The sequence below is a fragment of the Vidua chalybeata genome, chromosome 3 (genome assembly GCF_026979565.1).
Source record: "Vidua chalybeata isolate OUT-0048 chromosome 3, bVidCha1 merged haplotype, whole genome shotgun sequence".
NCBI classification, from domain to species: Eukaryota; Metazoa; Chordata; class Aves; order Passeriformes; family Viduidae; genus Vidua; species Vidua chalybeata.
In genome coordinates this window covers 65,209,799-65,236,496 of record NC_071532.1, presented here as the reverse complement: position 1 = coordinate 65,236,496, position 26,698 = coordinate 65,209,799, and the positions used below count along the sequence as shown (strand labels likewise).

Genomic DNA, 26,698 nt, shown 5'->3' with positions numbered 1-26,698 from the left:
GTTTTTACCCTGTCTTCTTCTGAAACAAAAGACACAAAATATCCCCCAGCAAGAGTTTCTCCCAATATTTCTTTCATTTGTTCCTTCTGTGCTTTTTGTCTTCAGGCTTCCTTAAAAATGTAATTCCTATTTCTGTCACAGCATCACCCTTCAGCCTGTCCTGCAGGAAGGAAACTTCTGCTGCTAAGTGAACCTGGAAACAATCAGGTGTGATCAGTTAAGCAAAGAAATGCCCAGTTTTCCACCCTCCTCCAGTATAATGAGCTTTTTCTCTCTCTTACCACAAGAGGACCCCCTTTCTCAGATTTCATAGGAAACAGATATCTAGATTGTTTTAAAATAGCTTTCCCAACTAAGCTAGTATGAAGGCAGCTTATAGACACTGGAATTTATAGAGCACATTACCCCTCTCCCCAGTGCTTCTGAGACCCTAAATTGCATACTTGATGATTTTGTCATCACAGAATTTCCTGGTCATGTACTAAGACTTATGATATAATACTTTTGTTAATTAGTCTTGTATCAGATACTATAATTCTGAGACTGATGTATGTACATAACACCACAGGGTTGAGTTTTTTGTCTCTTGAAATATAAGATATATGCCAAACTTGATATTGACAAAAAGATAAAGGAGCCCAAAAGTAATCTCCCTGAAAAAGCTCTACAGGTCAGAAATTTTCAAATTATGCCCTTTATTTTTTTCTTTGCAAAAACCTTAAATTTAAGAACAAAATTTGGATTGCCATCTGATACACTTCTGATGCTTTAGTTTTAACATTATACTCATCCACACTTTGTTCTCTCTTTCAGCAGGTACCACAGTAACCTAAGAATATTATTTATCTTGACATATTTGGAGAGAATCAGGAATGACTATTACTGGCTACAGCCGTGCAGGGAAGTGTGATAGGCTCCAGGAACAGTGGAGGAACCCAACATGCCCCTCTGTCCCTCCACTTTAAGTGTTACCTGGCTTCCTGATTCCACCTGGCTTTTGCACCCAAGTCAGACACTGAACAACCAGGCAGGGACAATGTGGAGGTGAGATAATTCATGTGCTTCTCTACCTCAGGATCCAGGATCAGCCTTGTCCTCTTTTATCTAGCTATAGACATTTAACCTGAGAGGTTAAACAATACTGTATTTCCTACTTTTATCTGAACAAGTGATTTTGTTTTCCTGTGCTTCTGTGAATTAGCAAAGAATGGAGAAAACAGATGTGCCCTTCCTTACCATTTCCAAGGCACCTCGAATCACTCCACAGAGGAGGTTACAATAGCAAAGTGACGCTCGTTCTGCTGGCAGCTCCTCCACAAAGTCCACTAGTGGGTTTTTGTCCAGTATTAAGGAGAATTCATTCCCTGTGGCACTATTGCAGCTCACACTAGGGGTGACTCCAAGGTACATCTTGAAAGCAACCTGCAAAACAATTAAACTCTGCTGCTTAAATGTGTTGCGTGCAAACCAGAGGTGAAACTTTAGAAAGAAGCATCCTGTAGACAAATTTTACACCAGGAAATAAGTGGGGAGAGCCAGACAGGCTAGAAATCAAAGTACATTTGTCTTTTTTGTGATCAGCTTGAGCTAGCAATGCAAATCTAGAGCTATGTGATGCTCCAGGAGAACACAGCAGAGAGCTGTTCTTCTTTGAAGTTCCTATATTTACAACCCCACACAAAATGGTTTTACTGTTATCACTCGTCTGCTTTCAGTCATGTCATACTCCCTTGGGACCATTAGCATTTATATTAGGTCATTCACTACCTCTCCAGCAACTTTTATAATCACAGCTCAAGATCTCCCGCAACTCTGATCTCTCCATCTGCAGTCGCTTCAAAAAACAAACAGCCCACAAGACTTCCAGGACTGCAAACTTAGTTGGTTAGACAGAGTGCTGCTTGCTTTCTTTCCACTGCCGGTGAATGCTACAGTGAATGTGCCACATCTGCCCTGCCAGCGCCATTCTGCAGCAGTGACATCACGGCGTTATCTCGGCAGGGCGTGGGCAGGCGGGAGAGCGCCGGGCTGCGCCTCCTCGGGAGAGCTCTGCCCCGCCGCGCACCGCTGCCAACGGAGAGAAACTGCCTCGATTTTCACCTCCTTAGTGAGTACCAGACATGGATGCATTCCAAACAATCCTGAAGTTCTTTATGAACCGGAAAACCGCTATAGGTTACAGTTTTATGGCGCTGCTGACAATGGGAGGTGAACGTGTGTTTTCTCTTGTTGCTTTCAGATGCCCTTGCAGCAATGAAAGCTTCAGGTACGGTTTGGTATTTCTCTTCTCACCAGCTCTTGTTTTGCTGGTTATTGGATACTTCTTGAACAGCAAGACCTGGAAACTCTTTACAGGCTGCTGGGTGAATCCCAGGAAAATATTCCCCAGGGGGAATATTTGCCATTTCTTTTACGTCTTTGGACAAATCACTTTAAATGCTCTGGTAGCCCCAGTGATGTGGCTTTCCGTGGCTTTGCTGAACGGGACTTTTTACGAATGTGCCATGAGTGGCTTGAAAAATCCTGCCTACTTACAAGCACTTTGCCACAGCAAATCGGAGAACTGCTTTCAAGAGCTACACCTGGTAGCCTGTGACAAAAGCTCCCTGCCCTTTTCAGAGAGTGATGAACTAAAAAGAACACTTCAAGCACAGTCCCAGGTAAGAAAAATTATAAATGAAGAGCATTATCTGGGTTGTACTGCTGCTGGTATTTATCTGTGGAAGATCCTGATGTCAGAAGTTTCCTTAAAACTGTTGGCTTCGTGTAAACAATGTTTTGGCAGCCTTGCAAAATACAGTCAATCCATCTTTTGGTTCAGTTTGAGCTGTTCCGTATTTCTTAGGGGTCCTCACTGGTGGTGGGGTCAATAAGACCAGAAAACATAAAGCTTTCTTCCTGAATGGAGATTGTTCTATGGAGAGAAAGAAAAAAAAAAAAAAAAAACCAACTGGATTGCTTAGGTGGCTGAATTAACAGATGTCACCCCATTAAAGGGGTCTGTCCTGTTAAAAAATTTGTGCCATACTCCCACACTTTAAATCGTTGTGATAACTGTAGGGAATTTTAAGGTCACTAACAGCAGAAAAATACTGGAAAATAAGATTTGTGAAATAACATTTGATTGCTTACATGATGTATTTCTATTTGTGTTCCTCATTTTCATGATGCCAAACGTGAGCATGTTTTTGTCCTGCTTGGAGGAAGTGAGAAACAATAAAGCAAGCAGATCATGCAAAGCTGAGATCTTACTACATTCTACAGTGTTTGTGCAGTACAGTTTTGTTCTCTGCATTGTAATGCAAATAAATTCAGAGGCAAAAAATCAAAACGGTGGAGAGAATAAAAAAAAAAGCTACAGAAAAGGGAAAAGACTCTGTGGAGCCAGCAGGTTTTTGTCAGGAATTGTATCCATCTGGAACAATTTCCTTTCCAAGAGCTGGTTTTATTTTCAAGTCCTCATGCAAATAGGACAAAGACTGCACTGCAGACAAAGCAATTTGTTTCACAGTTGTAGAAAGCAACAACAGATAGTGCTTAAGACTTCGAGTTGTATGTATGGGAAATACTGAAAGACCAGGGATTCAGTTTTAGCATGAGAATATATAAGTTCATTTTCCAAGCTGCAAGAAAGTGGAAAAACTACTAAAAAGAGAAATTTCTCAAATACCCATAAAAATCACTAGTCAGTACAAAGTGATTGGGAAAAATAAAAAAAAGTTCCAACTATTCTTCCATACCAGTTCCTAAGAATAGTTGTTTGTCAAGCTTCTCTGTTTCACAGACTTCCCTGAAGAAATTTTCTATATTCCATCAGCAAAACACCGATTTTTACTGGTGGCTATTTTTTTAACATCAGTGCAAGAGTTCACATGAGAAAGGATGCAGCTCTCCATATCATCACCATTAGAGCATGGGAAATCAGTTCCAGTTCATACAAGCCTCTGAGCCCTAGAATGTTTGTCCCACACTGGAGCCTTTTCCAGTGTTGGAAAATAAGTTTAAATTTCTTTTTTTTTAAACACATCGCAGTGGATTAGTCAAGTAAAACCATTGGCTAGGCCAGTGGCACAAGGCAGGAAAAAATGTGTCCACACTGCTTTTCTCCTTAGAGGAGAACATCCTACAATAACCATTTCAAGAACATTTTTCCATCCTCTCCCCTTGCTGAGGAGGTAACTGTGGAAGTAGCTCTTTCTTTCAAAATGTTGCTGACAGAATTTTGTCCAAATCTGAAGGTGCTACAGAAAAAAGAAGTTGAGTAATGTTGTTTAATTATGTAGTTGTTTTGTTGGAGGTTTTTTCCTAATAAAAAGAAGTCAGAAAACAAAACATCTAACAGTGGTCACAGTTTAAAAGGTTGGTTGATCTGGGACAAAAGTTACTAGCCCTTTTTGCTTTTGTAGTTCTTCATTATTCAAGATCAGTAATTCTTGTTGGGTAGTTGTATGTAATGCATTCAGGAGTTAGAAAACGCTTTAGTCTTTACCAAAGAGACACCAAAAGGAGCAGTATTGAGAAGCCTCTATGTTGATGGACTTACTCTTTCTCTTCAGTCCTGTCTTGGTTTGAAAAGACAGGTGTCTGCTAAGGAAGGCAGGAGCCTTCCTTGAAATGGAAAATGTAAACCTCCTCCCTCTGAATTATTATAATTTTGAAATTAAGGGGCTCTCAGGCAAATGGGAATGGGTATAACAGTTCTTTACTAGGAAAATAAAAAATACAAATGTAATAGTACAAAAAAGAAAACAAACCACTGACAGAGTCAGAATACAATTTGGCATCCTGTGGGTCAGGCTGTTGGTAGCAGTCTGATTAAATGGTGGCTGCAATCCTAGAGTGACAGATGTGGTTCTGTTGAAGCAGTGATCCTGTAGAAAGGTGTAGGTTTCCTCTGAAAGTCTGCTGGTGGTGTAGATGGGCCTGGTCTTCCCATGGGAATCCAGTGGAGAAAATAGTTGCTCTTCTGGGAATCCAGTGGGAAAAGACTGCTCCTCTGGGAATGCAGTGGGAAAAGGCTGACTGTGGTGTTCCAAATCTCAGATTATATCCAGGTAGGAATGCTTGGCTCCTCCCCCTGGGCAGAGCTTCTTACAATGGGATGATGTAATGTCAATCAGTCATGCAGTAAGACTCAATGGCCCATTAACAGAAGATGTCTCCCAGAGGGAGGATTGTTTGTGGAAGGGATAAAGAAAAACTGTCCAATTAACAGAAGATAACTGCCCCACCTTTAACAGATGGGAATAAAATACACATCCCCATTTCCAATCTAAGGCAAGTCCCCATATGGATGTCCCACTAACATCAAGGCCAGCACCAAATGGAAACAAAGTGTGGTCACTTTGTCAGACATTCGTGATTCAAGTAGCATTTTCACTTGGGTCTTTTTAACCTGAAATTGATTTTTTTTTGCCTTCCCAGATTTTAGGCTGGTGTGTGATAGTTACCACAGCTCTCCTGTCCCTGCTAACCACTTGCTGTGCCAGCTGCCAGTCAAAAGTCAGCCACCTCCAGCTGATGTTCTGGAGAGTGTATGAGGGGATGGAGAAGGAGCAACTGGAGCAGATTTTCCAGCTGTATGCCACCAAGCTGAGTGAGAGAAACCTGAAGTGCTTTTTTGAAAACAAGGAACCAGAACCCATTTCCCTGCCAGCTTTCCAGGCATGGGAAGATGCTTCCCAGCTCTACTCTTTCAGCAGCAGCAAACAGCATTATAGCACAATTCACAGGCTAGTTGAAGAAGGCCAGAAAGGAATCAGTGAGGAAAGAGAGACAATGCTGGACCTTGCAGACAGAAGGGAAATACCATAGACCAATTATATTTTCATCTTTTAAATATCTCGTTATATGGCATACTTCTAGCTAGTTTCATCTCTATATTTTTTCACAATTTTTCACAATTTTTTCACTCTTTCTTCTTCATCATGTTTCCTCACAGTTAGATATTTGCTCCAAAAGGATGGAATAAAATTATTTCCCTACACGAGTGAAAAGGCTGCAGTACTCCATGGCACCCAGAGCTCATGTCACTGGCTCAGCATCAAGAGCTGACAGCACAAAGAAAGGAATAATGGCTTCTACAAGAGGGTTTTAACAATATGCTGTGCAAAATGTGCTATGGTGTGCTTGTCCTATGTAAATCTACAGATTGTCAACAAGTAAAGTGATTTGAAGTGTGTGAATATAATAACAAGATATGTGTGGCTTTCTGACAGCCCACAGAAAGTAAAGGTTTTCCGTCCAGGTCATTTCCAGGCCAGTTGCAGATACAGCCTTGTTTTGAGGCACCAGTGGTCCCTCAAGGCTTCTCTTTGTATGGATATATCTTTCTCTTTGTATGGATATAAAGTACTACTTTTGAGTGAGTTTCAGGCACTGGGTGCAGCCTGTAGTGCTATGTAATATTGTTGTTTCTGGGCCTGCAGCCAGTCTACAACAGAGGGCCTGGAAGGAAATTCCACTTTTTAAGACAAGAAAATATTTTTTTCAGAAGACTGACTTTCATATTTTGAATATCCTAGGAAAACTTTGTGTCTGGAGCAAGAAGAACCGGCAGGTGAGGGAACTGCACAGTCAGTGCCTCGGACAAATGCATTTCACCCCAGAGCCCTGTGCTTTACCTCACCCACTTGGAATTCATTATATGCCTCTCAGGGTGTTCAGAGTATTTGCAAATGCTATATAAAAGGAGAACAAAGTTACTTTCCCTGGAGTGGCTGGGCAGGCTTTTGTGCAGCATTTTATTGCCAGTCTCCAAAGAATCATAGTTTTGCTGTGCTTGAATCATGCTCTTCTCAACAAACCAGGATATCCTGCCCATCTGTTCTCATACTCACTGGTCTTCTTCAGCAGGTAAAAGCGTCTATATACAGATCATTACTCTTTATTAAATAAAACACAAGCGCTAATTCAACACTCTGCTTAGAATTTTCTCCTTATGTTTTCAAGAACTTGTGACCTTTGAGACAATATTTTAAAGTTCTTTCATCCCGGATGACCCACTTAGTAGAACACTTAAAACATGTTATATGCTTAAATGAGCCTGCTGCAGCTGAAAGCACAGATGCAACACTGCCAAAATGAAAGTCACAACAGCAGATGTCTGGCACTGTGTCTGGCACATACACCAACCATTTTCTCCCCAGGAACTTCTCCTGGTATATCATCTACCTACTTCCAGGCTATATGACCCCTCCTATTTGTCTGGTTTTACCTTTCCTTATGAGAACTGCCCCAACATCTTCTGTCCAGCTCCATTTCACCTCCTCCTTGCACACAAGGGGAGATAGCACACCCTCTAAGTGGACAGCCCTGCTACCTGGGCCTAATGTCCCTTTCCAAAACTGTCTCTCCACCTCCTTCCTCAGAAAATCAAAGCAAGTAGGGATGCAACGCAGAGGACAGGAAGTAGGTTAATGAGTTGATCAAAGAAATATGGGAAACAAGTGGGTTGATGTAAAGATAAGGCCTCCAGTATGATATAATAGCTGGGACACAGAGGCAAAAGCATAGCTGGTAGAGGGAAAGGTAGGAGGACAGAATGATCTCACTTAGAGCTTTTGGTATCCTCTTTTCCCTCAGAAGAAGGTTTAGGGTTCTGCACCTGAGTAGCCCAGGCCATCTGAAACGGCAGCACTTCCCAGCCCTATGTATCTGCTTTATTGTGGAGGGGCAAATCCAAGATGAATTTCCCTCTCCTTCTCCTTGCCTACTTCATGTTTGCAGGTAGCTCATGTTGAGAGTGTCTCCATCCCCAAGAGCAGCTGTTGAACACTTTGTGCTGCAACGTGTGCCTGGTAGGAGCCTAACTCTCACTGATCCTCATTCCCAGGGTTGTGTGACTCTTTTATCTTGCCAAAACGCCTGTGACTTAATGCAATTTCCATGTGGATCCTAGAATACTTCTATAAAAACAATCTGAAATAACAATCAGTTTGACCTTATGTTTTCAACTGGAATGTGGGTTTGGCAAATTTAACTTAGTCCTTCAAGGGGCTATTGCAAAAGTTGCTTCCTATCAACATTGTTCCTGAATCCAGCTGCCATGGCAGCTCAGAAAGAGACAGACTGTTGTCAACACTGTCCAAAACAAACTGGAGAGAGAAAAAAACACCCAACAAATAAAACCAAACAGCAAGATCAACATTTTCTGCTGGAAAATTTAGATTTTGTATTAATTCTGATACCCATAAAAATATGAGTATACAAGAAAATAGAAAACTCGTGTTTAATCCTCTGTGCTCTCTCCCTCAGTTTAGTCTTGAAATTCTCTTAGCTCTTCTTCCACATCTGGTGCTCCATCAAACTTGAAGCCTTTGTTATAAGAATAAAGACTTTTTAACCATGCTAAGCTCTCATATGCTCTCAATTTAGTTTCAGCTGTACTTTGCATTATGGTATGATGAATCTGTCCAAATTCTATTGTTAAAAATTCCTGTGTAAAAGAGAACTTGCATGAAAACTATGCGAAAGAAGTAGCTGGTTTGCACCAAATTAAGGCCAAATTGCAAACCTATATATTGAAAATTGTGAAAATGTCTTGTCAGGAACAATAATTTAAGTGCATAAATAAGCAAATCAATGAATATAAAAGTTTTTTTTCTTAAAACCAGGCAATAACTGAACAGCAACTACTTTAAAACTACCATTTACAGCTTCTCAGAGGATAAAACAAAGGTCTTTTCAGTCTTTGTGACTCCAAAAGACTAGAAGGTAAAATGAATGAGGTGGTTTAAAACTTGTATTTCATAAATCTGTCTCATTTTTATCCATGAAATGGAAGAAAAATAATATCTGTTTAGACATGTACATAGGTTTGCCAGCAAAATGATGCCCATATAAAGCAAAACCTCACTTTTGAAAATGTTATTTGCAACTCTATGACATTATATATTGCTTAATGAGAAAATAAGATCTATGCAGTCTGAATTAAAAATGTATCTCTGCCCCTTTTCAAAAACTCAGTCAGCATTCTATCTCTCTTAAGCAGCAAGAATAAAAATCATTAACGTTTTGATGGTGCTCAAACACAGCCTAGAATTACTGAAATATTTAGGAAGCCACTAACTTTTCAGTCCCTCTACATACTACTGGGGACTTCTCACTTCCAAACTTTTTATGCATAAGTCATGACACCAAGTAAGTAAGTACAGACTGTAAAAAAAAATGGAAACCATTATTTCAGACAGCATAATAGCAAGATCAATGAAGGACCAGAATTCATCTGCTTAAAAGGGGAAAGGCAGCCAAAATGATATTTCTGCTAGCATACTTTTCATTCTTAGCATTTTTCCAGTCAGTGTTTGGAAAGAGGAAGATATATTAAAGGTCTTGCCATCTGTTGCTGATTCCAAACTTCTCTTCTGACCTTTTCTTTACTCTCCACAGTGCAGCACTTCAATGTCCTGTTTACTATCTACCACAGTAGGCTGTATTACTTAGCACAGCAACCTGCTTATGCATTTCCCTCTCCCTGCTGAGATCTAAAAACCAACATTTACCAGCTTCATAAATTCTGCCAGCTTCTGTCAGACCTTCAAACTGGCCATAAGTCAATATACAGGGACCTTGTGTGGCAGCACCTTCCATGACAAGGGGAAGGACTTTTCCTGTCCTACAGCTCTGGACAGAGGGGTGGCATGATTGGATTACCCCATCCTTTGTTATTTCCCCCCTCCCCCTCCCTGCCCAGGGAGCTCTCTTCAAAGAGCTCCAGAGATGTTCATTTCCTGCATTCACAGGGTACTGAGTGTCCACAATAAAGCTCATCTCTGCAGCCACTGCTTTTCAGGAACAGATCTGTCCTCAGGCACAGCAGTGTTTAATCCAGCAGTAGAGCCTGTGAGCCAGCTTGCTGTGGACCAGAGTGTGTGACTGGGCTGCTTCCACCTGTGGCACACACAAACAGGTCGTAGTGCTAGAGGAGGCAACATAAACATTAGATCTAAAACCAGAAGCTGTTTATTGCAACTCATTTGATCAGATCAATTACATCAAGGTCCTTTGAGGAGAAATTGAATTAAAATTTTGATTTTGCAGGATTATAGAGAAAAATTATCAACCTAATTTCAAAAGTAATCCTCAGTTATCAAATCAAATCAAAATCCCATCTTGGACATTTCTTCTTTAGTTGGGCTTTGTCCTTAATATCATTCCTCAATTGGTTTCCATTTGTTACCCCAATTTGCCAGAAAGCCTACTTTTACATGTCCTGTTTCATCTCTTTTTTAATTCAATCCCAACTGTAACCCTGCCAAGTCACAGGACCAACATGAGAAGACAGTGAACACCATGGGAACTCAGTGTAGAAGGGCTCACTTTGGCTCTGTGTCAAAACTTGCTGGCCCTTCTCCAGGCCAGTATAAATTAGCAGTAAAGCCCAGGCTTTGCAATCTGAACCAGTGGTGGAAGTTTTAAGCTCTCAGTCACTGCTTTAGGTGCACCTTTCCTCCAGTATTTATTTCTTAATCTGGGAAGCTGGCTCTGTACTCCTCATTTTATGTTTTTTTTTTTTTTTTTCTTTTGCTTCATCTCTTTCCATTTCCACAGGGAACATCCACAGCCTGATCTTACAGACTTTGTTTTCCAAAGAACTGAAGGATAATAGCTATGTTAACAGGAGGTTTGGCTTTAACTACTTGAATTGCTTAACTGTCTTAATTACTTTAATTTTGAACTGGTTTTACTCATCCTCAAACATCCTCTGAAGACTTAATGCAGTTAAGTATTTAAGCACTTTCTCCTGGCTGGGAACACTCCTGCTGAAGAGTTAAGGAGATCATGTAAACAGCTTCATGATTCTGAACTAAAAAGTTTAACAGAGTATTTTACAGCTCCTTACTGGGTCACTTTAGACATGTTTTGTTGGTATGTGTCTCAGACAAATGTGCTTGAAGATTATTTAAAAATTGTTTTGCCAAAGAAATGTGAAAATGCTGTCCATATCACATTTTGCCTCAGAAATGTTTTACTCCTACTACAGAACTCCTTTTTGTTTGCTAAAAATAGTCTTTCAAAGGGACAGTGTGTGCTTTAATGTTTGTTCTAATCTTTCCAAGTAATTTTTTACTGTTCTTAATAAGTCTCTTTGGAAGTACAAGCTGCAGAGAAATAGTGTCTTTTTCCATTGTTAATTTCTCACTGTACTTTGCTGATGAATAGCATGTATTGAAGAATGAAGGTTCAACTGTAATAATGCATTTGTAAAGAAGGGAACTATGAGGAAAAAGACTTAGAAAACCAGTTATCTAACATATATCTGATAATAAAGTACCAATATCACCTGAAGAAGAATGTAAAAGTGAACAAAAATGTGATTTTGCAGCCTGGTATAATTTTTTTAAATGAGGCAGTGTATTTTAAAACAGTGACTGAAATGCTGCTTGTCTCATCAGTTTCATTCAGCTGTCTTCACCATTTCCAATGGATCATCTACCCCAGCTCAGCTGCTTACTAGGAGGAACTTTGTTATGTATTCTTATTTCAATTTCTCTTTTAAACTCCCTGGGATTCTAACTTGCCAATGGGGACAAAAGTACATCTTTAGAGACCTGTGTCTTTCTTGTCTGACAGAAGTGTGAACAGCTACTCAATAAAAGGGAAATTTCCATCAAAGTAGGTGAAAGTACATGCTCTGATTTTATCTTTTTGATCTTATAATTAGATTTGTGGGTAGTCAGGAAAATATTCCTCTCATTTTCCTTTCTTACAGTTCTTCTTTGCTACCACTGAGCTTTTCCATTTTGCAGAAAATCCTGCAGCTTATCCTTAATATTACCATTTTAAAGTAAAAAGATATCTAAGAAAATTATAGCAATGCTGAGAAGAGTCAAATGGAAGAAGTAAAAATATCAAAGTTTAACATCTGTATGAGACAGTTAAGACATGCTCCTAGGAAGAGAAAAAAGGAAGGGAATATATGATTCTAAGCTAAGATCACTGAATCTGATGACGCTTTAGAAAATGCAAATCTTATTTACCTGTGCAATCATGTCTGCAGTTTCAGAGTAACTACGGCACTTTTTCACAGCTGAACGAGCCAAAAAGTCATCAATCAGCCTTACGCCAATGCTGTATCCCCTGAGGAGGAAACAAGGAAAGGCAACATTTAAAATGGGGAACTTCTTTCCACCTGCCATCTCCCTAATGCGTCTCTTGCACTTCCTCAGCAAAACAGCTGCATGATCCTAATTGAGGGACTTTAGTGACAACACATTTTGCTGGTCTACATTCTTCTTTCTACCACATTTTACAGCACAGTGGGACTGCTGTTCATGTAGTCATTTAAGGAATCATACTTCTTTAATCATGACAGTCCTGGCAAGGATGATATGAATTGTCTACACAGTTTGTACATTGTCTATATGTATAGACACCAATCCTGGGCACCCTCATTGCAGCATTCAGCTGCCATAGGAAATGCACTCACACCTGATCTCTTTTACTTTCTCCTCTTGCCTCTTCACCTCATTATTCACTCTTCCTTCACAATTACCTGTTTGTCTTTTTTTCTAACATGTTATCTCCCTTCATCTAACTAGTTGACGAAAAAAAAATTCCAGAAGTTGTTAGTTAATGCATGTTGCCAATAGGTAAGGCTTTATAAAGGGCAGGCCTTGTAACATGGCTCCAGCCTGTTACTTAGGCTAAGTAGAAGGGAAATATGGGAGAGTGACTCAGCTGAAATAAGGGCAGAGAAACATCAGAGATGAGAACATGAGAGATGTGAGACGTGCTGCGTGACTGCCACATGTCCACAGCATGTCCACATCATGGTGTATGGTGGTTGGTTGACTTGGGCTTGTTGTGCCTTAAAACTATGAACTGCAAACTGGTAACATGCTAACTGCTTAAAAAGGCTGGGGTTTTGGCAATAAGGAGCACTCCTTTGTACCTGCCTGGGGTCCCTGCATTGCTCATTACTGCAACAAACCCAGAGGTTTTGTACACAGCCACCTCCATTTTGTATTTAAAATACTACAATTAAAAAAAAAAAAACAAACAAAAAGGGATGGAAGATAATGGAATTTTTATAAACCAAATATTCATTCCTAGCTCTGACATATTAACAAAGGTCAATAACTTCTTAGTGTGCAAAACAGCTGTGACTCCAAACATTTTCTGAAAAATGGAAAGACATCGACACAAACATTTTGTAAGAATAGGTACTCAGCTCAGAAATGTTTTTAGGAAATTCTTCATTCCCAGTTATGTGGATATTGGCAGTGTCTGCTTTTTTGTCGGAGGCCCTACACCCTCAGTGAAGCAGCCTGAACTCAGTGGAGTTTCTTACTGGTGTGTGTACAACATCTTCAGCTAGAAGACAGTGAGCTGATGATGAGACAAAAAAGTGGATTTGGCAGTATGAAAATTAAAACTGCAGTATGTCATGTATCTAGAAACAATTAAATAGTTATCTATTGCCTAAGTATCAGTATCAATAACATTGGCAAATGTGTCATCATAATGTTTAACAAGGTATGTATTAGTGACATATGAGACTATTTAGATACATTTCAACTTTTATGCCCTAGATTTGTGAAGTTAAATTAATAATAGACGGGTAAGCAGCTACTTAGCAACTGTACAGTGAAAAACACCCTTCTCACTACAGACTATATATGTACATGGAGAGAGAGGTAAGTACACTGTCCCCACATGTCACAGGTCTGCTGAGATGTGAGGTTTCTTTGTGAAGCTGGGCTGTTTCATAATTACAGGAGTAAAGAATACATTGTTTTAATGAAACCTGTCATTATATTATCAAGTCTTCCTCAAAACAAAAAGATTTTCTAGAAACAACTGCAATAATGAAAACATAAGGAGGAAAATCTGTCTTCACATCTTCCAAAACTGTTCTCTAATTTCTACCATGGCATCATTGAAGAAGCCTGTGCATATTTTAAATGTATGATTTTCACCAGAGCTGAATGAGAGATGAATATAAAAAAGTATCTGAGGGATGTTATCCCTTATAAGTTTGTGAATAAATTACTTTTCTTTTTCCTAAACAATGATTTTTTTTTTTTTGTTTACTCTCATGGATAGTTATTGGACTACAGCTACTTTGCAAACTTTCGTGTTAATAGTAAAGTGGTCAGGGTATTCTGTCCTCTGTGATTTTTGTAAAGCCATTTTGCATGTCCACTTTGCCCAGAAATACAAACCTTACTGTTCTGACAAAGGCCTTACTATATGTTCTTGTTGACCAGCTAAAAGTTGTTTCTTGCTGATTCTCCATTGTATCGTGACTTTTATGGTAGTAATGCCTAGGAATCTCAGTCAGGATGACAGGGTTTTTAAACATTGGATCTTCATTTTCCAAGGAGGTTATCCATGTAAAAATACACCTTCATTGACATTTTGTGCTATCTCACTTATTGCTGTATGGTCTTTTAAAGGTGAGAGGCTTATTTGCCCCTGACCAAGTGAGGGATATAGGATATAAATTTTAGTTTATATTAATAATTAGCATAACTAAAAGATCAGCAAGGAGCAAGTGTAAGCTATGAAAACAATCTTGACACTTTTCCTCAGAGAATTAAAAAGCTAATTGTTGATCTTAATTCACAAATTAGTGTTGTTTCTGTTGACAGAATATTGAACCTTTTCCCTGTCTTCTCTGTAACCATAGACAGAAGGCTGGAACTTGTGAGATAACAAACAAAAAGCTGAAAGGTAATATATATGTAAACAAGTACAATTATGGATAAAACTGAACATTTAAAGCAGTACTTACATTCTATCTAAACAGTCATTGACATCTTCATCTTTTTCATAGTCCTTGCACAGCTGGGCTACCAAAGCCCCATATGTGAGTACAAAAAGTTCTCTGCTCTGTCAGTAAATAAGAAAATCAAAAATGAAGAGAGCTAAAATCCAAATCTTCCATGTTTTTAAGCTGCTGCTCATTAAAAGCAAGTAAAAATAATATTTAAATTAATAAATAAATTTTCGTCCGTGGATGCATAATCACTGAAATCCACATTTCAAGCATGACAGAATCTGTACTGATCCTCACTTGAGTTTGTAAGGGATTTTGGTTATTAGAAATACAATTTCTTGGTATACTCAGAGTTACTGTCATCAGTAATTCTTGCATCTTGAGTGTATGTATGCTGGATTGACAAATGCTGCCAAGTGCCATCCAAGAATAATAACAAACAGCAGCAGGAAAAGAGGCAATGAGCTATTAATCCTTCTGCAGTAGCACAACAGTTCACAAAGGTGGGGTTGATCTGATTCGAATTATTAGTCACCTTCTCTAAAAAAATAAAAAGTAGATAAAAATTTAGCTCAAAATAATTAAAAATACTATAAATCAGAACAAGTGTAAAGAATAACAAGATGAAGGGTATGGTGAGGATTGCAGCCCCCTGCCTGAGGAACATGGAGAGCAACTGAAGATATCTCTGCAGTGGTCCTGCCACAAGCACTACTGTGGGGTCTTCAGGTGTGCAACAATTTAGAGGAGAGTTTCCTTCTGTCCCTGCCCTGTCAGATCACATCCATGCACTGCACAACTCTCTGTATTTAGCAGGAGTAGCAGCTGTCCTTTAAGTGAGTTGACTCTTTCTAAACTTCTTGGACAGGAATTAATTAAAATGCTACAGCCCTGTGGCATGTGGTCAGACCAGAGGTGCTTTTTGTCTCTAGCCTGTGGAAAAAAAAATAGTGAATACCACTAAAAACAACAGAACAAATCACACTAGCAAAGTAAGAACAGCTAGGTGGAAAAATTTCTTTCTGCTCCCTTTGCATCAGAAATTTGGAGTTTAATCAGTGTTGCTGTTTTAACAAGTCACTGTTCAAATTCTTAAACAGAACCATTTTCCAAACTCATTTTAGTAATAAGTCCTATTTAAAATAATATTGTACCCTTGGCCAAATTCTCAGTAACAAGTTTTCAGTGGAGTAAATGGATGTCATACAGGTCCTCTATTGTTTCGTTATTATTGTTCAGCAAAAAGTCTCAGTTGCAACAAGAAAATTACCTCAGAGAAACTTAAGCATAATATATCAACGTAATCAAATTTATCAGCCACACTTGCAATCCACTGGAATACTTTTTGACCATAAAAGAGTGTAATTATATTACACTCTTCCATTTATTTTTCAGTGGAGACCTCTGTCCTCTTTTCAGAAATTGATACAATATTGTCTTAAAGCCTTCTGGAATTTTTCCACTGCCCAGTTCCTGTCAAAAATCACCATTCACCATAGAGCCCTAAGGCTCTAAACTCCTGAAGAAAGGTTTGTGTGGAATAGCACCATTCAAGCATAGAACAGAGATCTCCTCTTGTGTTTCATTGAATGACCATCTAACAACAGAGGTACATAAACTTACCTGGAATTTATATCTTAGACCATAAGCACTTGAAGCACTTAGACTTCTGCTTCTGAATAGACTGGAGTCTCAGAAACTTTGTGCCTCTCTTTCCCAAGCCTGTACAGAATCCCAGCATTAGGAATAGTAGCCATAAATGCTCCCTGCAGCTCTGCTCTTGTACCACCAACCTTATCCCTATCCTTTCAGTACTTTTAGATTGTTCAGAAATAGGAGTGTATAAAATGCAACAATAAAATAATAAATTGTTCTTACTCCATGCAAAATTTTAATAACACATTACAAAAATGTCTTACTATTTTGTGGTTCTCCTGCTTTCTTCCTGGTGACCGAGACATGCTGCTTGTGTAACTCCTGATGTGTTTGATTGTCAGTTTATATCTTTTCTTCCTCAAGCAGCACAGTTTTATCTCAATCCTCTTTCTCTTCTCTTTTCTCCTCTCTGCTCTTCTGTCTTTTGCATGAGATGTGTTTGCTGCAGTCTGTAATGCTGCTGATGCTCCTCCTATTCTCTGTGTGCACTGAGCCCTTTGGGAGGAATTTGAATGGCAACTGATCTGCCACTGTCCACAACATAAATAATCACTCTGTCCATAGGAATGGTTTGTAATCAAATACACAGCTAGCATACATGGGAAGTCAAACAGGACAGGTCTTAAATTTTTAGGGACAGTTGTTGTATTTTGTTGTTTTTATCAGATTTTGGTGTTTGGAGAGCTAACAAAAACTTCCGCTCTAAGGAATAAAAACACAATTGCAAGATGCTGCTGTACAAGGGAAAAAATTTGATTGTTTTCAATCTAAAGAAGCTATAGTAGTCTGCCAACTCTGACTGCTGTAGTCTGGTGAGTTTATATATGCCTAAGTTGGGGAAGTGTGGCTTTTAAGGCACTGCTACCACCACGTTTGTGTAAAGCTGCCAGGGAAGATTGAGAAAACTCAGCTTCCCAGAGGAATAAATTCTGTACCTGTACAGCTGACAGGTTGTGCAAATGGCACTTTCACTAACCATGTTCCTAGGGGGTATTTTATCATTCTTAACCTGTTATAGTCCCTATTTCTTAATATCCTTGCAGTGAACATCCAGGCTTAGTTCATCTGTTTTTGCCTGTGGTAAATTTGGCTTATGTGGTAGTTTTGATTTGCAATGAACTTCAACAATGGCCACTGGTGAATTTAGAAATTAATCAGGTAGTTGTTATTCCTAATAGGACTTACCTGCACATACATTCCAACTCTCAGGAAAGGAAGCAGAAATATATGGGCTCTTTGGAATGCCATGCTGTTATTCAATTTCTATTAACTAATAGATCCAGTGCTAGAATAAAATTACAGATCTTTACTATTACAGATACACAGAAGGCATTCAGATGTGATTCATTTGGGATAAGAAAGATTAGTTTATTTTTAAAAAATGGTCATTTAAAGTTATGAAACAATTCAACCAGGAAAAATAGGGATTTTCAGCTTTTTCTGTGTAAAGCTCAGTCATCCTAACTGCTTTTATTTCACACAGAATGAACTTGTATTGACAATTTTACAATGTAATTGCCTCTTCCATTTTTTTCAGGTGCTTTTCTGACCCTGTAAAACCTTATTCCTTATTATAAGTGAAACAATTTTAGGTGCTTCTCATACCTAAATGTTAATAATTTTTAAAAGCCAGGCATTACAATTCTCTAGATATTTACTTGCATTTCTAAACTGAGTCTGAGATGGGTTTGTTTCTCTGATTGTCTCCAACAGCAAGAGTGACAAGCACCAAACATGCCCCACATTGCAAAAGTAATCCCATATTCCACAAGAAAGTATACTGTATTACATTAAAAAAAAACCCCAACCTGTAAAAGACTATAATTAGTATAATTCAACTTTAGTGAACCCACCACAAAGCACTTAAGACTACTTATAAATGAGCAAAATTCTGCTTATCTGGTTCAGAATATGTATGGATTAATTACTTCAGCCTGCATTATTAATACCATAATTACGTGGGAACCCCGTGCACCAGACAGTGCAATGCATGGCAAGGACACATCAACATTCTTTGAAAAACACAGACATGCCCAGGTGCACACAAGTAAATTCACACATATATTGCTATGTATTGAGTAGAATGTACTGCATTTCAAAAGGTTTGCACATTATTGAGAAAATGAGGCTGAAATGGTGTGTCCAAATAAACTGGGGATTCAACAGCTCCAGTGAGGGAAACAAGTCCTTGGTGGATTGTCTTGCAGCCTTGTGAAAAGAGTAGAGGGGGGCACACATCTGGCAGCTGTTTTAATCCTGAACATATACTTCTTAGGAGTAATCCAAGGCAATTGGAATAGTGAGAAAGTTAGAATCACCTTCCACTTCCCTTTCTGTCCTGTTTTTCAGGAGAGAAATTTAGCCTTCAGACCCAAGGTCGGTCTTCACAGTGCTTGAGCATTAGACTACAGCAGTTCTCTTAATTCCCATCAAACTAAAAAACAAAAATATACCCTAAATATACCCTAAAGCTCAAAAGCACAAATAAAAGCATGCACCAGCACTCTGTCTCTTGCAATGGACTGGCTATTATGGGAAAGCTAATACCTGTAGAGGCAAGTACATGATAAGTGCAACATAAAAGTAAATAATAAATTAGATAATGCCTAATTAGAAAGACTAAAAAAGAGAAAAAGTGAAAAAATTATTTGATCCAAAACAAGAATGCATAAACCACAAAACACAAGTGTCCAAATTAGTAAAATACAAGGTCAAGATTTTGTTTGCTCTCCATTTTTCAGATGGATAGACCTTGTATTAAATTTTTTCTGACAGAAAATAGAATTCTTTCAAATTACAAGAAGGTAGGTGTTGAGGATTTGAAGCTATGTGAAAAAAAGAACACAGGTTTCTCATATCACACATGAATGCTTTTACTAGAAGTCCAGTGTGGCTGCTGCTCTCACCTGGCATATCACAGGACATGGGCAGTGCTCCCCTCTAGTTCCACAGGAAATCTGGTACTTTCATACCATGCTTTCTAACATGCACAGGTGGACTTGACATCCATGCAAAATAGAACTCAAAGTGCAGCTAGAGGAGCCACAGAACATCATCCTTTCAACTGCTAACTCAGTAATGGAAATATGTGTGCAGGACCAGAGAGTCTCCGCATTCAGTCTCCTCCTCCAAACTTCAGTTGGAAAATAGAAGATCACTTCCCTCTTCCTCCCTACCTTTCCCTGGCCATTAGATAACAAAATCCTGGTCTTTTTTTTTTTTTGATCCAATAAATATCAAAATCCTCTCTGTGGCAAAACTAAGCGCAGCTGGTAGAACTATAGCAGGAAAGCTGGAGAAGTCAGCTTCTTTGCAGCACAGTCACATCTCATCACTAATAATAACTGAGCTTGTGGAAGAAAGAGATGAGTTTTTTACTAGATCAGGTGGAGAAGGGAGCTGAAACCAATCTCTCTATTCTGCCATGGTTGCTTTATTTCAATAAAAAGGAGAATAAAAATTGTTTGCTGTGTATGGGAAGGCAAAATATCTATTCCAATAACCATGTTTTAAAAGAAATGACAAATTATTCTCACTCCTCAAAAAAATATAAAAATCTCTCCTCATAAGTGAGGTTACTGGCAGTGAGTTCAAGCTGACAGAGCCCTGCAATATGAAAAGCAAAACCATGACTAAGGTTTGTTAATGGATCCTATTTGCCTCAGATGTCAGCTATAAGCATCTTTTTGCCTCACAGGCCAGCAAGCTGTCACTCAGGTAGTGGTATTTTGGATTGCATCCAGTCCTAACTCTTCCTTGGAATTGGATAAAGAGCCTAAATGTCTACCTTAGGACCCTGGGTTCCTCTGCAAAGGCAAGTACTTAAAGGTTTGAAGTGCCACCCAAGCTCTTAATTGGATCCAACCCTGTAATTTGTTCCATAATAGGATGACCCAGCAGGATCATTTACAGCAGAGCATGAAAGCAAATGCCAAAGAATGAAAATGCAGAAGTACAAAGTTGTTGTATTGATTGTATAAATTGCCTCATTCAACAGCCTTAGGCTGACTGTTAATATTTCAGTGTTGGATACCACTTCAGTTTCACATCTAATGTGTTTCTTGAGTAAACAAGAGATGCTTGGGAGAGCCTTCTTCCCTTATAAACAAAATAAGACACAGGTTCCAAAAGAAATCTCAGAAGGAATCAATCAGAGATTTTAAAATGAACTGAGGCATAATGGAAGTTTCTTATAAAATGATTTTGTAATAGCCTGATAGGTTTATTCCACTGATTTTTTTTTAATATAATGTCACTAGTACAAAAAAAAAAAAGTTACTGAAAATCCTGTGATACTAAAAGGTTTAAAACGGCAATATTCAGATAACTCTGGGATTTCATTGTTACTCTGTCTAAACAACTAAGAATGTAACAAGTTCCAGAAAAGCTGTGACAAAGTGCTGTTGGATGTTTCAGCATGTTTCTGTACTGCTTTTAATTTTGTGTAACAGCGTCACATTGTTTGAGAGCCAGTTACCTGCAAGGACCTCCTTCCCAGATGGGCACTGGGGATGAGAGAGGCAGGTGTCCACCCTAACAGTGCACTGGAGGAACAGGGTCCTGCCTAGTGAACAGGCAAGGCATGTGTAACATGCCATCCTTGTGTACAACAGCTGGGAGAGTGTCTCTGCCATCCAAGCAGACACCATGGGTGCTAAAACCACTGTTTGAGATCAAATTTATTATTAGCAACCCTCTCTGCAAGGGGAGAGAAGAGGCTGTGCAGACACTGTTATATCACACAACCAAGTCCACACATGCTGGAGATAGACATCTGTAATGGGAAGGCAAATTTCCCCATAAACTTTCTGGCTAACTTTTACTTTTTTTTTATTTTCTTAGTAAGAATGTTTATATGACAGACTGTCAGACTTTTCAGTCTTTAAACACAAGTATTTGCATATTCAGATCAGCCTAGGTTATGCAATGCATGGAACTACTGGATAGTGTGACCAAAGAAAGAATGCAATCCAGAGATAATCATCAAGAGTGAAATGTTTTCAATTTTTCAGACCCCTGCTTAAGGCTTGATTTGTGAGAGATGCTGAGAGCCCAGGTTATCTACCCCAATATCCAGAAGCCAGCTGTGGAAATGCTTAATTGAAAGATTTTTATCTCTGTCCATGGAATAGGACTGACTATACTTGCAGAAAATCTTAGGACTCGTAATCACAAGCACACTATATAAACACCAGCTGGCTTGACATTTTGTGAATAGCAGATTATATATATATATATATATATATATATAATGAAAAAAAACCACCACAAAAAAAAACAAAAAAAAAACAAACAACAACCCTCCCCCCCCCAAAAAAAAAACCCAAAAAACCAAAACAAAAACCAAAACTAACTTTCTAAAGGAAACATTCAGCACTGTCACAAAAAGAGACACACGGGCTTCTTGCCACCTACAGGTGAAACACTAAAATCCTCATGATCCAGCAGCTACCTACTTCTCAGACTCTAGTGCTTGGACAATGAATTACCCCAGAATGGACATCAAATGCAAACAGCACTGCAATTCTAAACATTGTGCAACTTATGGAATATTTTACAAGTTTATTTTAAAGTGGAAGCATTCATTTTTTTTTAACCAGTCCATTTGCCAAGGATTTGTTTGGATGATCTTTTATGAAGAATAGCTGGAAGGGTCCTTTTTTTTTTTTTTTTTCCTAGTTTCATGCCATGTTTCTGCTATTACTGTTGATTAGCAAACAGCTTGGCAATTAACCTTGATAGGTTAGCCATCAGTTTGATAGCCCTGCATGTCATCCAAAAGGTAGGGGGAATTTATTGTTACTTTCAGACAATTAGCAATGGGCTGGCAGAGCTCACAACAGCCTAAAAGCTCAATTTTCCCAAACAGCTGAGATAAATTACTGAATCAATTAAAACACATCAGTGGATGTTTGCAAGCATACTTAAAGCTAGCAAACAAGCCACTGAAAATTAGTGGGAAGAGAAAGATTAGTAGGGGGTGTTTGGGTGTTGTTTGGTGGTGTTCATTTCAAGCTGTTGCTGTTTATTCTGCTCTGCCATTGACACTAGTAAAATATAACTAAAAGCTAGTACTGACTAAAAAGAATTTGGTAAAGAATAGGCTCTAAAATGGCTTTCCTTCCAAAGTGGTTAACTTTTCTAAAGGGCAAAGAGGTTGTTATTGCCAATGCAATAATTGCAATATTGACAATTGGTGGGCAGCAACTTTTCTCTTTTTTCACATTCAGCTGTCCTTGTCATGTTGGACAGAACCTTATCTATGGGCTGGCTTTCCTAGGAGTGCCTGCACTGATCCTTCTGATTGTTGGCTATGCCCTGAACAACCAGACTTGGAGGCTGGTTATGGGCAAAAGGTCTCATTTTGAGAGGGAGACTTCATCAAACTGGCTGCTGAAATGCAAACTAGTCTGCTTTGTTTTGTGCAGCATCACAGGGAGGGCACTGGTTGCTCCAGTCACGTGGCTTGCAGTCACCCTGATAAATGGCTCATATTATATCTGTGCTGTGAGCGAGTACGTCCCTGTGTATTATTATGGAGCTGCTCCTAACCTTACCGCTAGTGAACGCAGTAGGATATTGGCTACATTTCCCTGCAGGCAGCTGGTTCCTCCAGAGCTGACCCGGGCAAGAGATGAAGTGATTCTCCTCCTCCGATACCAGTCACAAGTGAGTAACTTCTGTTGCCTGTAAACTTGATGGTAAGAGGTGAAGCTAATTCAGCAGGCATAAAACAAGATCAGTGTCCTCTGTCTTGAGTGCTAAATCTGTGTGTTTTGAAGCATGTTCTTTTCTTTTAAGTGGAACAGAACTTCAGGTATATAAATTACTATACCTGCTTGTCCCATTTGTTACCTGCTGCCTGAGGATATGTTCTTCCTTGTGTAGTATCCTGAAAAATAATAGCAAGTACAACAAATAGAAGTTGAAGAGCCAGGGAGGGTATGAAGTTTCTTCACTAAAGCAGAAGAAATGTGACTAAGAGGCTCAGGCTGTGAGAGCTTCATGTGAATTCATGGAAAATCTTGGGGTTTAGATCAGACTCAATTCCAAAAGTTTGCATACTGGGTAAATAATAGGAGAAGCATTAAGTTGTCACTTCAGAGAATTTTTTTTAAACAGGCTATAAGCTAATATAGTGTAGAACCTGCATGGCCTATCTTATAACAGTAATAGCTGAGAAAGCAATAATCTTAAAACCACACAACAGAACTTTCTTGAACTTGAACAAGTGATTTTAGTACATGGCTGCCTCCAGTAGGCATGGACTGGGTTTGGTGGTAACAGATGCTTTCCAGGCTTATACCTTGTTAATGCTATTATTTAGGAAAAGCAGGTTAATCTTATGGATTTTCTGGTGCTCAAAAGTTACCACTGTGAGTATTTTAAGGTCTAACAGTTTTTTTCTTTTGGTAAGGTGGCTGGCTGGCTTTTGATTGCTGTGGTAGTCATCACTGTGTTCCTTTCTTACTGCCTGGCAAGCTGTTTCTCCCCACTCAGCTTTCTACACTTCAGATACTGGAACAGCTATGTCCACAATGAGCAGGAGCTCTTTGATGAGGCAACAGAGCAGCACTCCAGGCTCTATGCCATGCAGAATGTAAAGAAGTTCTTTGGCTTTGTCCCAGGAAGTGAGAATGTAAAGGAAATTCGTATCCCATCTCTCAGGGAGTGGCAGGCCATTTCTGGACTGGCCTTTCTAAAACGAGTGGATGAGGAACACTATGATTACAGCCTCCTCCATGACTGGGCACTCAAGGAGCGTGCAAGTGGAAAGTATCTGAGGATTGATGAAGACCTTGGGATCATAACACAGCTGTGAAGATCCAAGACCCCACAATACTTCACAGAAAAGCAGGAACCTGTCTAGCTCTATATCAGACCTGAGCTGTGCTGGAACTTTCCAATACAGTATTACATTGATGTATAAATTATGCGAGCAAGTGCATCTTGTTAATGTAGTCCTTCAGCACCTGCTTACAGATGCCTTTACTGATGGCATTTTGAGTCCTGTGGGATGTGATGATCTATGCCTAGATTACGGTGGCCTATTTCAAGTTTCAACTCTCTGCTTTCTAATAGTTGTGCTGAAAGGATAAGTTCGTACTGAGAAAGTTATTTACAAATGCTTTTTTTCGTTTTCTTTCCATTAAAAAGATCTTTAAGATGTAGATCTTGATTGGATCCTATGAATTGGTCCATTCTGTATGGAGCAAGGGCACCTATCCAGCTTTTCCTTAGTGGCACCTAGAAGAAATTACTTATTTCTCCTCTTCTGCTATTTTTCTTTGTATTATATAAGTAATCTACACTGAGCTAACTACTAGTTAAATCTGGGGCTACAGTAGCATGCAGGAAACATATGGGGAAATTTTATCATCAAAGGCTGAGTTTAGATACAATGATGAGAGAGCTTTAAATTCTGATAAGGAGAGAAAATCCCCACTGAGGCACATGGTGGGGGTGTGTAACAAATAGCAGCTGTATGACCAAACACTTGACATATGGCAAACTGAGTTGAAATGTATTCTGGATGAAAGAAATAGCAAGGTCAATTTGGAAATGCTTCAAAATCTCCAAGGTGTTTGTGTGCTTGTCTACTGTACAAATAGCAAATGAGGATGGGAAAAATCTCAGTCTGTACAGTAGGGTTTGCTTTGCCTGTGTAAACTTGCAATTTATACATAAACTGGGCCTATGAAAATTACTGTGATTAAAAACTACTTAATTTTGTGAAAGAAGGCTTAATAGTGTTTTTGTGTTAAGTCAGTTTGGTATGATATGATATTAGTCATCTCCTCTCTAACCCTCTGTGCAGATGCTTCTAACTCTAAGTGGGAGGGAAATGCATGCCATAATTTTTTAATGCTTCCTGTATTGTCCTGCCATGTACACATATACATGTGGGCCCTGAAGCCAGATGCTATCTGCTACTAATAAATGACCCCAGGGGCTTGAAGTGGAAAAATCTAATTATTTAATACATTTTACTAGAAAATGCACGAATCAGAACTGCTTTTTTCCTCCCCTCCTCATCTGGATAGGGGAGAAAGACTATAAGGAAAGGCTCATGGGTTGAAATAAGGACAAGGAGAGCTCACTCAGGAATTACTGTCAAGGGCAAAACAGACTCCACTTGGAGAAATTAATTTATTTTATTACCAATTAAATCAGAGTGGGATAATGAGAACTAAACCTAAATCTTAAAGTACCTTTCCCCACCACCTTCCTTCTTCCTGGGCTCAATTCCATTCAGAAGTTTTCTAGCTCTTCCTCTCCAGTGGTGCAGGGGGTGTGAGTGAATGGGGGCTGCAGTTAGTTCATCACATATTGTCTCTGCTGCTCCTTCCTCCTTGGAGGGAGGGCTCCTCACACTCTCCCCCTGTTCCAGCATGGGATACTTCCTCCCAGGACGAAGTATCTGATGTCTCCAGTGTGGGTCCTGTACAGAAACTGCAGTTCTTCATTAACTGCTCCAGTGTGGGTTCCTTCCACGGGGTGCAGCCCTTCAGGAACCACCTGTTCCAGGCTAGGTCCTCTGCAGGGTCACAAATCCTGCCAGCAAACCTGTTGCAGTGTGGGCTGCTCTCTCCACAGGTCTTGCCAAGAGTCTGCTCCAGCACAGGCCCCCAGTGGGGTCGCAGCCTCCTACAGGCACTCACTTGCTCTGGTGTGGGTTCCTCCAGGGGTTGCAGGTGGATGTTTCACCAGGGACCTCCCTGGGCTGCAGGGGCACAGCTGCCTCACCGTGGTCTGCACCAGGGGCTGCAGGGGAATCTCTGCTCCAGAGCCTGTAGCAACTGCTTCCCTCCTTCCTCACTGAGCTTGGTGTCTGCAGAGCTGTTCTGCTCACTCCTCTCTCTCTGACTGCAATTTCTGTTGCTCAGGATTCTGACTGGAATTTCTGTTGCAGTGTTTAGCACCATGGCCCTTCTTAAATCTGTTATCCCAGATGTGCTGCCACCATTGCTGCTGGTGCTCAGCCTTGGTCAGTGGCAGGTCCATCTTGGAGCTGGCTGGCGTCAGCTCTGTGGGACACAGGGGAAGCTTCTGGCAGCTTCTCACAGAAGGCACCCCTGCAGTGCTCTTACTACCAAAATCTGGCCATGCAAACCTAATAAAAGGTAATGGGGCTGCATTGTTTATGTGAACTCCTTAGGAAACAAAGTAGTAAACACAATTTCTGGTTTAATTTTAACAATATTTGTAATTTTTTATTTAAGATGGAACACTGTAATCTGGAACACATGCAACTGATTTGTGTATCTGAAAGTTTAGATAGAAAACCCCTATGCTGATGTCTGGATCCAAATGACA

The 26,698-nt window shown here is 39.5% G+C and overlaps 2 protein-coding genes across 4 annotated transcripts; one reads left to right on the top strand and one right to left on the bottom strand.

The window, feature by feature from the left end:
- Positions 1-66: 66 nt before the first annotated feature.
- TRAPPC3L (trafficking protein particle complex subunit 3L) lies at positions 67-16,686 on the bottom strand. Its single transcript, XM_053939362.1, has 5 exons — positions 16,645-16,686; positions 14,741-14,838; positions 11,982-12,081; positions 1,237-1,422; positions 67-193 (listed from the first exon to the last, which is right to left on the bottom strand). The coding sequence occupies exons 1-5, from the start codon at positions 16,684-16,686 to the stop codon at positions 74-76; spliced, it is 546 nt and encodes a 181-aa protein (XP_053795337.1). The 3' UTR covers positions 67-73.
- LOC128786229 (calcium homeostasis modulator protein 5-like) lies at positions 2,121-25,122 on the top strand. Of its 3 annotated transcripts, none has more exons than XM_053939360.1 (2): positions 2,121-2,660; positions 5,425-8,311. In XM_053939360.1, the coding sequence occupies exons 1-2, from the start codon at positions 2,121-2,123 to the stop codon at positions 5,812-5,814; spliced, it is 930 nt and encodes a 309-aa protein (XP_053795335.1). In that variant the 3' UTR covers positions 5,815-8,311. The 3 variants fall into 3 exon arrangements, with proteins under 3 accessions (XP_053795335.1, XP_053795336.1, XP_053795334.1); XM_053939361.1 differs by lacking the exon at positions 5,425-8,311 and adding an exon at positions 23,799-25,122 and having other exon boundaries at positions 2,186-2,660; XM_053939359.1 differs by lacking the exons at positions 2,121-2,660; positions 5,425-8,311 and adding exons at positions 22,493-23,050; positions 23,799-25,122.
- The last annotated feature ends 1,576 nt before the right edge of the window (positions 25,123-26,698 follow it).